This window comes from Dendrobates tinctorius, unplaced genomic scaffold (assembly GCF_039654945.1).
Source record: "Dendrobates tinctorius isolate UK_male_01 unplaced genomic scaffold, ASM3965494v1 ptg000107l, whole genome shotgun sequence".
Classification (NCBI taxonomy): Eukaryota; Metazoa; Chordata; class Amphibia; order Anura; family Dendrobatidae; genus Dendrobates; species Dendrobates tinctorius.
Window position 1 is genome coordinate 8,415,257 of NW_027361775.1, and position 12,564 is coordinate 8,427,820.

At 44.9% G+C, this 12,564-nt stretch overlaps 1 protein-coding gene across 7 annotated transcripts in view; it reads left to right on the forward strand.

Annotated features, from left to right (window-relative positions):
- The window catches only part of CILK1 (ciliogenesis associated kinase 1), a 75,159-nt gene that overhangs the window by 12,836 nt on the left and 49,759 nt on the right, over positions 1-12,564 (forward strand). For all 7 annotated transcript variants that reach the window (XR_012234722.1, XM_073589157.1, XM_073589156.1 and 4 more), the window contains exons 2-4: positions 6,160-6,382; positions 9,870-9,924; positions 10,124-10,245. Coding sequence is in view for 6 of the 7 variants with exons in the window: in XM_073589157.1 (XP_073445258.1) it covers positions 6,282-6,382; positions 9,870-9,924; positions 10,124-10,245 (278 nt within the window). In the remaining variant the exon portion in view is untranslated. The remainder of the gene's footprint in view (positions 1-6,159; positions 6,383-9,869; positions 9,925-10,123; positions 10,246-12,564) is intronic.

Here is a 12,564-nt window from a genome sequence, read left to right on the forward strand (position 1 = left end):
TACTTTAAAGCCGGGCAGCAGAAGATCGGTCGGGTCCCCCCCTCCCTTTCCAGGACGCTGCTCCTGTCTCCTCGGGACATTTTTTTCCCCCAGTCCGCGCCTCCGGGTAAGGTCAGGGGGTTTCCGGGCGGGAGGCCTCTTTCAGCTCTCTGGCCCCTTTCCTCCCCCTGTTCCTGCTGGTAGGCCACGGCGATGTGAGGGGGCTTTCTTCTGGCTTCCCTCGCTGTGACTGTGCGGTCCCGGCGGCTGGAAGTGACGTCAGACGCCGACCGGCATAAGGAAATCGTCACTTCTGGTCCTTGTGTTCCACGGTGGAACGCAGTGGGAAATTTGAAAAACTAAGCTGATTCTGACTCCACGGAAGATTCCACCTTGCAGGGAGAGCGGGGGAGGAGCCCCTCAGATTAGAGGGAGGCGCTGGTTCGGTCTCCCTATTTAAGGAGCTCTGGACAGAAGGTCAAGCAAGGTAGGACAAACTGTGGTAGAATGGAGTCTGATCCTTCCCGCTCTGCGTCTGTGGAGCCCAGAGCTATTCCGATCCCTGTGAGTATGCAGGCATTGGGTATTCTCCAGGGTGCAGGTGCTAAGATACTAAGACCATGTCTACTTTCTCCTCTCTTTCAGGGGGACAAGGATCCTGCACCCAGGAGCAAATCCAAAGCCACTAGTCGCAAGTGTGTGTTATGTGCCAAAAAACTCTCCTCCTCACATAGCAAACCTTTGTCAGGAGTGCATTCAGAAGGTTTTGAAGGAGGAACAACCCTCCTTGAGAGACTCAGATTCCCAGACGTCTATGCCAGAAGATTGCTATGAAGAAGGGGAACTTAGCTCTGACCCAGAGTCAGAGGGGAAGAGATATTATTATATTACTTTTCTACAAGGAACTTTGAGGAGCTTATCACAGCAGTAAGAAGAACCATAGAGATTGAGGAAGAGAGACCAGCTCGTACCATGCAGGAAGAAATGTTTGGGGGCCTCCGATTTCAAAAAGAGATTGCTCTTTCCGATACACAAAAATATCCGGGAGCTGGTGCTGGAAGAATGTGAAACTCCGGAGAAGAGACTAAGCACTCCTTCAGAGTTTAGAGATTTCCAGTAGATGTTGAAACTGCAGAATGCTGGTCAGAGGTACCCAGAGTGGGCGCTCAGGTTGCTTGAGTAGCCAAAACCTTGCCATTAGAAGGATCCCCTGGAGCGCAAAATGGAAGGTCTTCTTAGGAAAACCTGGGAGACTTCGGCAGCCTTGTTGGGTCAATGTCCCACTGGCTCGGGCAACTGGAAGAACACCTGGCAGCAGGGACCCCCAGAGAGGAGATCCTTGCCTCGCTTCCCCTTCTCCAAAATGCTACAGCCTTCCTAGCGGATGCTTCGGCAGAATCCTCCAGAGTAGCAGCTAGATTGGCAGCCCTATCTAACTCAGTGAGATGAGCCCTGTGGCTAAAATCTTGGAGCGGAGATGTAGCCTCCAAAAATGAACTATGTACCATCCCCTTTAAAGGAAAATATATGTATGGGCCGGCATTAGATGAGCTGTTGGAAAAAAGCATCAGACAAAAAAAGTCTCTACCAGAACCAAGAAATGCCAAAAGGAGTCCCAAAAAGAGATCCTTTTGGCCCTCACAGGTACAGCCTTCCCAATACAGAGGCAAGGGGAGGACAGGAAGGTGGAGCTTACCCTAAAGGAGGCCGGGGCAAAAATCTTTCTCTCCTGTGACCAACATCAAAATAAACTATGAGGCTCACAGAAGAGTAGGAGGGCGTATGTCTTACTTCCTTCCAGAATGGCGGGCTATATCCACCAGCCCATGGGTCCTAAAGTGCATCCAGGAAGGGGTGAGAATAGAATTTACCTCCTACCCTCCACGGAGAGTAAGAGTCACACATCTCTCTACACAGTCACTGCAGTCCGCCCTGGAGTCAGACCTCGGGAAGCTACTGGCATCGGGGGGCAATCTCTCTAGTCCCAGACAGAGGAAAAAAGGGGGTCATTACTCCAGGTACTTTTTAATAAAGAAACCAAGCAGGTCCCGCAGAGTTATTATAAACCTGAAGCCCCTAAACCGATTTATCCGTTACAGAAGATTCCAGATGGAATCAGTCAGGTCGGCAGTCCCCTTGATAGGGAAAGAATTCTCCATGGAGACTATAGATCTTCAGGACGCTTATTATCATGTCCCAATTCACCCGAACCATTGTAAGTTCCTGAGATTTGCAGTGGTCCAGAGGGAACAGGTAGTCCATTACCAGTTCAATGTCTTCCATTTGGTCTATCATCAGTACCCCGAATTTGTACAAAAATTATGTCAGAAGCCATGGCCCATATCAGGAACTAACATATTTCTATAGTCCCATACCTCGACGACTTTCTGCTGGTGGCACCGTCAGTACAAGTGTTACAAGAACACATACGGATAACTTCTCAGATACTAACATCACTAGGATGGTTAATCGACAAATATCGGGCTCTAGTACCCTTCACAAGGAAGACCTTCTTGGGAGTCCTCCTGGACTCACGAGCACAGACGTCCTTCTTGCCACGGAGAAGCAGATCCAACTGAAGGCAAGGATAAACATCCTGCGAAACAGAAGGGTGGTGTCCATGTGGTTTGCTATGGTAGTCCTCGGCTCCATGACATCTTGTATCCAGTCGGTAGCCTGGGCGCAGGCACACACCACAGACCTGTAGACTTATATACTGGCAGAATGGGACGGTTCCCCCAGATCTCTGGACAAGAAGATGTCAATACCAACCCAGATACGAGCCTCATTTTCCTGGTGGGTCAATCCAAGAAAACTGAACAACGGAGTGCCTTGGGTCCAGAGCCCGCTAGTCGCCATAGAGGTGAATGCCAGCAAGAGAGGTTGGGGGGCCATTGTCTCCCAGACATCCTTCCAAGGTCTCTGGGCAAGCAGAGTCAACAGTCAGTATTCGAACTTCAGGGACTTGAAGCCAGTGGAAGAGACCCTCAAAGCGGCTGTTTCAATTATCCGAGATACCCATGTAAGAGTCTACTCGGACAGTATTACCACGATTGCACATCTCCGACATCAGGGAAGTTCGAGGCACGAGGAACTAAAGGCCATCTCGGCAAGAATATTCTCTTGGGCAGAGAGACACCTTCTTTCAATATCAGCCCTTCACATAAAGGGAACGGAAAACAAGCAGGCCGACTTCCTAAGCAGATGGGATATCCATCCGGGAGAATGGAGTCTAGACCCAGAGGTATTCCAGATGCTGACCGAGAGGTGGGGATGCCTGAAAGTCAATCTATTTGCAAATCACCAGAATACAAAAGTGACCTCCTATTTCTCACTAAACGCCTTCCCTCCGATCCCCCTCTTGCCAAAGACCCTACAGAAAATAAAGGACGAACAGACCAGGTTCATTCTGGTGGCACCCCTCTGGCCAAAAAGAACCTCGTACGGTACCGTATCCAGCCTAAGTGTAGACGGTCCTCTGATTCTCCCACCAATCAGGGATCTCCTACACCAGGGACCAGTCTATCACCCGGACATAGAGAGATTGCACGTAGCAGCTTGGCTTCTGAGTTCTCGATCCTTAAGGTCAGAGGTCTCTCTGACAGAGTCATCAACACACTCCAGAAAAGTAGGAAACCAGTAACCAACGAGATATACCAGAAGACCTGGAGAAAGTTTAGTTCATGGTGTGCACCAGAACGGCCGGATCCCCAACAGGCCAATATCGCCCAGATCCTGGATTTTCTGCAAGATGGGTTGGAGAAGGGACTTAGACCCAGCACACTTAAGGTACAAGTGGCTGCATTGATCTCGTACTTTGACCAAACCCTGGCAGATCACAGATGGATAAAGCGGTTCATGACAACTGCTTCTCGACTTCGTCCTAAAACAATCAGTCTGGTTCCCGCCTGGGACCTCAATATCGTGCTGAAAGGATTAACCCTTCCACCATTTGAGCCCCTGTCAACAACAATATTGGATAAGCTATCCTGGAAAACGGCGTTCCTGGTAGCAGTCACAACGGCCAGACGTGTGGGGGAGTTACAGGCTCTCTCGATTGAAGAACCCTACCCAAAGGTATTAGAAGACCGGCTGGTGTTCTGTCTAGATCCCTCTGCCGGAGGTGGTTTCAGATTTCGACAGGAATCAGGACATAATAATACCTTAATTTTGCCCAAAAACAAATAAATGGCAGGAAGTGACAGATTGGCCACGAAACACGTCGGCACAATAAAGCTTTCCAGAATATTTGTCCTCGTGTGGTCAGCGCGGATACCTTTAAAAAAAAACCCTGCTTTTTTTTTTTTTCTTCTTCCTCTGTGACATTGGCATCTATGGTTCCTTTCACATTCTGCAAGGGGTTGTGATTACTCACAACCTTTAAAGGTGAGTGTACCAACCGTGTATTGTCATCCAAAATATCACTCTTTTGATGTAAGGGTACCGTTACATCTAGCGACTCACCAGCGATCCCGACCAGCGATATGACGCGGTCAGGATCGCTGGTGAATCGCTAGGTGGTCGCTAGTGAGCTGCCACTCAGGCAGATCTCACCAGCGACATCGCTGGGGACGGGGATCGCTACTTACCTGTCAGACGAGGCGATCCTGCGTCCTCCCGCCCGGCTCCACGCGTCGCTCGTCAGCGCCGCAGGAAGTGGCCGACGAGGAATGGTCCAGCAGCTTCTCGCGCGATCAGCGATAACCAGCGGGGGAGCCGGTCGGAGGTAAGTATCACATGCAGCGATATCGCTAGCAATATCGCTGCAACGTCACAAAATCGGTGACTTTACAGCGATATTGCTAGCGATATCGCAGTGTGTAAAGGGGGCTTAAGGATAGTGGTTTTGCATTATCTCCACATAACCAAAAAGTGGAGGAAAGATAAAAGCCTATTTGCTCAACTCTATGGCCAGAATAGGAGAAAAAAGGTATCCAAGGCTACAGTGGCAAATTGGATCAAGAAGGCAATTGTTGAAGCCTTTCAGAATCCGTGTCTCACGTCTCCAGAGAAGGTCTCCAGAGAAGTTCACGGCTCACTCCACCAGAGCAGTAGCAGTTTCATGGGCGGAAAAAGCCAGCGCTTCCATCAAATTGATCTGCAGAGCCAGTACCTGGTCGTCTGTCCACACCTTTATCAAACACTATAGACTTGATTTAACATCTGTCAAAGATCTATCATTTGGGAGAAAAGTTCTCCAGACAGTTGTCCCTCCCTAGTCTTTGGCATTTCTTTAGTCTTTGGCATTCCTCCTGTGTGCTTTTGTGGGGGGTTATTAAAGAAAATAGAATTAGACTTACCGGTAATTCGGTTTCTAATAACCTACCACGACAGCACGGGTAATTCCCAACACTCTACTTAATTATTTTTGAACGGATAATAATAGTTAAGCATTCATACTTTGTGGTCCTTTGTAATAAAAATGGAGAGTGGAGGTAGGAGGGACTATTTGACCTTTCGTATTTCCTGTCCCTATTGGGATGAGAGGACGTCCTCCTGTGTGTTATCGTGGTAGGTTATTAGAAACCGAATTACTGGTAAGTCTAATTCTATTTTTTCATTCATCCTACTTTTGGGATATTACTAGCATTTGTTTTGCCATCCAGCTTGTCCTATTGCAAGAGGATTGTGAACACCATAGCAAGGTTTTTTATACTTTCCTTCGTTAAATAAGATTTGGTTCAGGTGATCACCTAATCAGAAGCACATTAAGTAGCATGGGGTGCACTCTGGTTGGAATTCAACTGACACTGGAATGGAATGGCTGTCAAACATGTAGAGAAGCTGATTTTTAGAAAACTGTGCAGTGGTCTATTAATTTTTGCCAGAGCTGAGGCACCCAAAAGACTATAATATAAATATATATACCCGGAATGGAAAGATTGAGTCGCCAAACCTGCAAATCCCACTAAAAGTAAAAGCCCTTAATGGGTTTTCCTAAAAATGTGACTGAGTCACTATTTGGACCCAATCAATTCTTTCTATTATTTTGTCTTGTGACCTACAGGCATCCTGCTGTGAACACAAGGCACTCCAGCGGGTTTAATAGGACTCTGTCTGCATCCTGGGGGACACATATTGACCCTCACACATGAATATATATATATATATATATATATATATATATATATATATATTGTCCTCAGTGAGTAGAATGATGATCTCATTTTGTTTTTACAGGTAGCTCTAATCTGTGACAAAGGTTCATCTGCCTGACTCCTTCCACTGTGATTGTCCTCAGTGTCTTACAAGTGGAATCCCTGTTTCTAGTGAAATGTCCCTTCCACCTTTGAGTTGTCATCATGAACCGTTATACGACAATAAAACAGCTCGGAGATGGCACTTATGGCTCTGTCCTTCTCGCAAGAACCACAGAGTCGGGAGAGCTGGTTGCCATTAAAAAGTAAGCATATAAGCCATAATACATAAATATACACACACATGGTTTATGTATGTTTAGTGTTGACTTATTTACTACTTTTAATGTAATCTGTTGCTTAGTTTTGTAAGAAAATGTGAATTTATTTCCATACAGATATGTACTTTCTGACAATCTTTCTTTTGTGCACAGTAAATCTAGTGCCTCATTGCAACACAATGTCTTTGAGATTTTTTGGGATTGACCTCAGGCTACTTTTGTATTGTTTTTCTCATGGTTATTTAAAGTGGTTGTCCACTACTTTAATATTGATAACCAATTTTTAGGGCGAGTCATCAGTATCAGATTGGATGAGGTCCCACAGAAGTCTCCTACTGATCAATGGTCATTTGCTCTGGCAGGGGCCGGATGCAAAGAGTGAGAACAGCACAGCTCCTTGCACTATTTAGTGGCAGCTCTCTGGTACTGGAGCTTGGCTCCTATTCACTTCAATTGGGACTGAGTCTCAGTTTCCTGATGCGTCCTGTAAACACTGTACAGATCCATGCTGTTCCAGCTCCATACTCTGATTACACGGGTGCAAAGCTCATAACAGCTGATTGTTGGCAGTCAGACCCCCCCACTGTTTCTATATTCATGACCTACCGTTATGATTAGTCGTCCTTTTGAAAATCGTGAACTCCTCCTTATTAATTGAAACGGGGTCCCTTTAAAAGCAAAAATCTCCTATATTCACCTACTGCGACCTACTGTACCAATTATGCCAGCGTCACTTCTGCCAGCACTCGTGTACCATTGTTATGCCACATGAGCACTGCAGCCAATCAGCGGTCGCTGATAGGCTGCAGTACTCACAATTCTCTCAGACAAAACTGATGTCCAATGGAAGTGTGAGCAAGGCAGGCCATCATCAGCCAATGATTGGCTGCAGCGCTCACTTAACATAATAATGCTTCCAGCAGATGCAGTGTAGACATCACTTGAACAGTGCGGTGTAGGAGGCGAGTATAAGCTGTTTATTTTTTCATTGGGGCCCTGGTTCAGTTAGGAAGAGATTCTCCAAGTAGTGGACAATGTCTTTTATTTTTCAAAAAAGACCCAGCTCAAACCTATACTCCGTATGTGTTGATCCAGAGAAAGGCAAAAATTCTAAGAGCCAGATGCTAAGTTCCCATTGTTAGGAAACCTCATATGTGGTCTATATTTCCCCTGTTTTATGTCCCATTGCAGAGTCTACAACCCATAACCTGCAGTATTTATCATGAGAGGCATCCAGACTCTCCTTTATACTAGTTATCGACCATAACATGTTGCATCAGATAGTTCTCTAGTCTCCACTGCTTGTACAGTAAAGAATCACATCCTGTGATTCGTATAATGAGCCTGTATTTCATCTAGTCTAGACACAAAGGATGCCTTCTCCTCATTGTTGCAGGCCTAAACAGATCATTAGAAAGATCTCAGTACTTTCATAACTCCTGGGTTGCTTTCACAGTATGTTTGGGGACATTGTCCATCTGTGCTATGAAGCACTGTCATTTGATCTGAGCAGAAAGTATAGTCCTTTACACTTCAGAATTTATCTGGCTGCTTTTGTCTGCTGTCACATCATCAATACACTAATGGGCATGCATGGCTTCCAATAGCACTCGGTCACGTCCTCACACTTCCTCCACCATGTTTTACAGATGATGTGGTGTGCTTTGGATCATGAGCTGTACCAAGCCGCCTCCATACTTTCTTCTGCTGATCATTTTGATGCAGGTTGCTCTTAGTTTCATGTGTCCATAGAATGCTTTTCCAGAACTGAGCTGACTTCTTTAGATGTTTTTGGCAATTTCTAATCTGGCCGTTCTATTTTTAAGGCTGATTAATGGTTTGCTCCTTACGAAGACATCTTTTTAGTTGCTCTCATGATGTTTTCTCTTTATGGCAGACTTGGATACTGAAACACCTACTTCCTGTACAGTGTTTTTCACTTGGATGGATGTTTGAAGGGGTTTTTCCCCTTGCTTTATTTACTGCACCACACCGACGGGACATTGAAGCCACTAGGGTATTGAAGACATCCTGAGGGATCTTGGTCCATTCCATTGGCAAATCTGCAAACATTTAATCTTTATTGCTAAGGGTACGGGCCCCAACTCATCGCCCAACTCATCCCAGAGGTGCTCTATAGGGTTTAAACCAAGTGACTGGCTTGGCCATTGCAACAGATGAACATTTTTCTTTTTTTTTTCTTTGCTAACCTTTTTTTTTTTTACCAAGTTGGATGTGTCCTTAGGATCATTTTCTTGCGGGAATTTCCAGCCCCTACCTACTTTCGTTTTTCTATGTGGCAGCATATCATTCTCCAGTATATCCTTATAACATTCATATTTCCATCAATTCTGTGCAGAGGACCAATGGTGGATGCAGAAAACCTGCCCCAAACCATGACATTGCCACCACCATGTTTCACTGTAGCTGTTTGGTTGATTACATCATTACTTTTTCCTATTGGGCGGTATATATACTGCTTGCCATCACTACAAAACATATTGAACTTGGGTTCATCTGACCACAACACCTTAGACTAATGTGTCTTTCCATTGGCTGTGTTATTTGGCAAACTCAAGTTAGACCTTCTGTTTTTTTGCAGAGATGAAAGGCTTCTTGACTGGAACTCATGCATTCAACCCTACTGCTCTTAGCCATTGGTGACCCCAAATCCTTCGTTCATTTCATGCAAAATCTGTACAGCACTTTTATGGAATCAGATGCTGACCTTTTACTTAATAATATGAGCAACCTTAGAGGAAGTTTTTCATGGTCGTCCACTTCTAGGTTTGTCAGCTGTTCCATAACCTTCTTTCTTTATTATTCCTGACATTTGACTCTGAGAGCAGTTGAATTCCATAGCTGCCTCTTTTTGGCTTTTGCGTGACTTCACTCTCACTCTCAGAATAATAAGCTTCATGACATCTGGTGATAAATTTGGCATTTAGCCAAAATTCGACTACCCAAGACAAAATATGCGAAACATTTGGCCCAGCAAATGTGGAAAACTAACACATAAAGGGCTAAAACAATGTCAAGTACAATTTTCATCCTTATAGTGGACAACCTTTTGCTTCTGGTTTACTAAAATCAGCAGGAAAATGGCATCACAACAACCCGACAGAAGTTATCACACTTTGCTGTGGATGCAGGTTTGTGTCTTTGCTGCTTCTGCCCCTAACTAAAGTGCTGAAACCAATGGTCCAGAATTTGTGTCCAGACTGTGGCATTTGGCAGAACAAAACAGCGGCTTTTGCAGCTGGCACAAAGGAGCGAAACGTTGCAATATTTTAGCGTAAGTACACTTTGCAGCAAATTGTATGACATTTTTGTGCGGAAACAGGCACAATGGAAATGATAAATCCTCACCTCCCCCCACCTTTTGTGTGTATTATTGCTTTCTTTAATAAATGTGTCTCTCAGATTTAACATTTTAATTCTTTTTTTTTTTATTTCAAATTTTATCAAATAGAATGAAAAGAAAATTTTACTCCTGGGATGAGTGCATAAATCTTCGAGAGCTGAAGGTAACCAATGGGTGTACTTCCTTTTTATTCTTGTTTCTTTATAAAAAAAAAAAAAAAAAAACTAGCAGTTATTGTTTTTAACATACATGTCTAAGTTGGTGCTCGTCAAAGCTGCTGTAAATTGATTGATTTTTTAATTTTCCGCTCCAGTATCTTAAATATATTGATTATTATGTTGTAACCTGTGTCTGTATTCTAGTCTCTGAGGAAGCTAAACCATGCCAATGTTATTAAGCTGAAGGAAGTCGTTCGAGAAAATGATCACCTCTATTTTGTGTTTGAATACATGAAGGAAAATCTTTACCAGCTGATGAAGGATCGGTAAGCGCAATACAACAATGATTGCTATGTGTAACCAGCCTAGATGGTATAATTTGCCTGATTTGTGTTATATAGCCTTCCCTGTCCCTAATGCTAGGGGGCGCCCTAGCTCGCCCTGTTCCCCGTGGTACTTCTGAGGGTGAAGATGCCAGGGCCACGTACCTTGCCTTAGCTCCTGAATTGCCATCAGTCTGTGCCCTTCCCCCACCGAGGGGAGTAGTAGTGTACTGTGATACACCAACCAGACTCACAAGCTAATACAAACATGGGTAACAGAAAATACTAAACATACAAATATACACTCACATATAACAGTGGTATGCATTGGCGAGTGGAGGATGGGGTTAAACCACAGTAGGAGAAGGAAGGGAACTATCTCGCTCACAAAAACCAAGCAACTGTCACCGATAAATCCACCAAACACCTCCTCCAATAACCCACTAACTGTTTCCCCCAAAGCCATTCAGCAAAAGCTTCCTGACGATGTGTTAGTCAGGGGCCAGTTAGTATAGGAGACGGGAGTGGCTACAAGTGCAAAGCTGAGAGCCTTAGCTCCTGGAGATTAACCCCTGCCCAAAGAAATTAACACATTTTAATAAGAAGATGAAGTGCTTCTTTTCAGCGCAGATACTGTGGTCTTCTGGCTCCTCACTGTTCATCAATCCTACAGGAAAACACGGAGCACTGATATCCAAAATTATTTTAAAAAATGATTTATTAAACCAAGTATAAATCACGTATAGTAGACAGACTCAGATAAACAAAGCGTAATACAAAAAGCTCATGTGTGACAGGACTACAAGAACCACACTGTAGTAACAGTGTAGGCAGAGCCAGCAAACCTCAATAAATTGTTTTGCTCAAAAAGCGTGTAAACCTAGCAATGTGAACAAAGTGCTTAGTGCATATAAGGTGCAAAAAGGAATAGGATTGGGTAGTAATCTCCGTAAATAGCTCAGTAGTCAATATGACAAACCCAGTCCTAGTTCAAAGAAACAAAACCAGAGGTATGCAGGTCTTACCCATAATCAGGCTGTCTGTGTGCGTCCTGTGGCAGCCCTGACGCGCGTTTCGCGTGGGCTTCCTCGGGGGGCTGTGCCTGTGTGTCTTAAACTAGGGTCTCTTATATTAATGGAACACCTGCTTGTAATCAGCGCCATTACTGGCGCATGTGTACCGCGTCACCGGCCCTTCTCATGCACTTCCTCCGGCCGCTCAAATGACCCGGGGGGAGGAGGGAAATCCCTTGTGACGTCAATAACCCACCACATCACTGTATCAGCAGGAGGAGGAAGCACAGCACGGAGACCGCCGCACTAGGCATGTGCAAGCGGCCATACTCACTGTGGGCAAAACTCAGGGAAAGTATATGCAATATACAGTGCTGCAAAAAAGGTTGTGAAAACTGGGTGTGGTTAAAATAATGAGGCCTATACAAATAATACAGTGTAAAAGTGAATGCAAAATACAAAATAATCAAAAAAGTGTTGTGAAAATATTATGGATATTGGTACATAAGAAAATATATATATATATATATATATATATATATATATATATATATATATATATATATATTACTACTGAGTCCGCTAGGGGGCGCTGTGTTGATGTCCCAAGAGAGAGGATGAGTGGCCGTTGTGTATCTCAAAGTGGGTGGCTTTGAGATGAAGGCTTGGTTATGTGCTGATCAGCAGAGCTGATCTTTCGTGCCTATGTGTTAGGGAGAAGCCTTCAGGCAGCTGGAGAGATGGGAGGGTTCTAGCTGCCTACAAATCCACCCAGGGGTGTGTCTGATAACACCTATAGTAAAAGGCTATGTGAGTATGTGAAGGACCTGTGATGAGGTCATAGCCATGTGACCCGGTGGGCGTAGCAACGGACCATATATGGTGGCCAGGGTAGGTCACATGGGTGAATGCTGGGACCTGATTGGTCCAGTTTGGAAGGTCCCGTGAGGAGAAGGATCTCCTCACTAACAGCCTGTGGAGCGGCTGTGTGTGAGCAAGGCGATTTGTGCCTGAGAGCTCCCTGGAGGGAACTAACATATGCGATGGTGAAGCCGAATAAGGAACCCTGACGGATGAGATAACGCTGAGGCCGATTAGCCTATCCAATGGACGCTATGCTGATATGACTTGTATGTTGATTACGCTGGTTTATGCTGAACAATAAACCATATGGACTGTGATGGTATATGAAAATCCTGGTGCCGGATGTGATTTTTGTGGCTGCCAAGCGAGAATCCCCTACTTACATGACAGCGCTACCTCACAATTGGTGGAGAAGGCTATGGGCAGTTTTTTAGCCTTGTTGCTG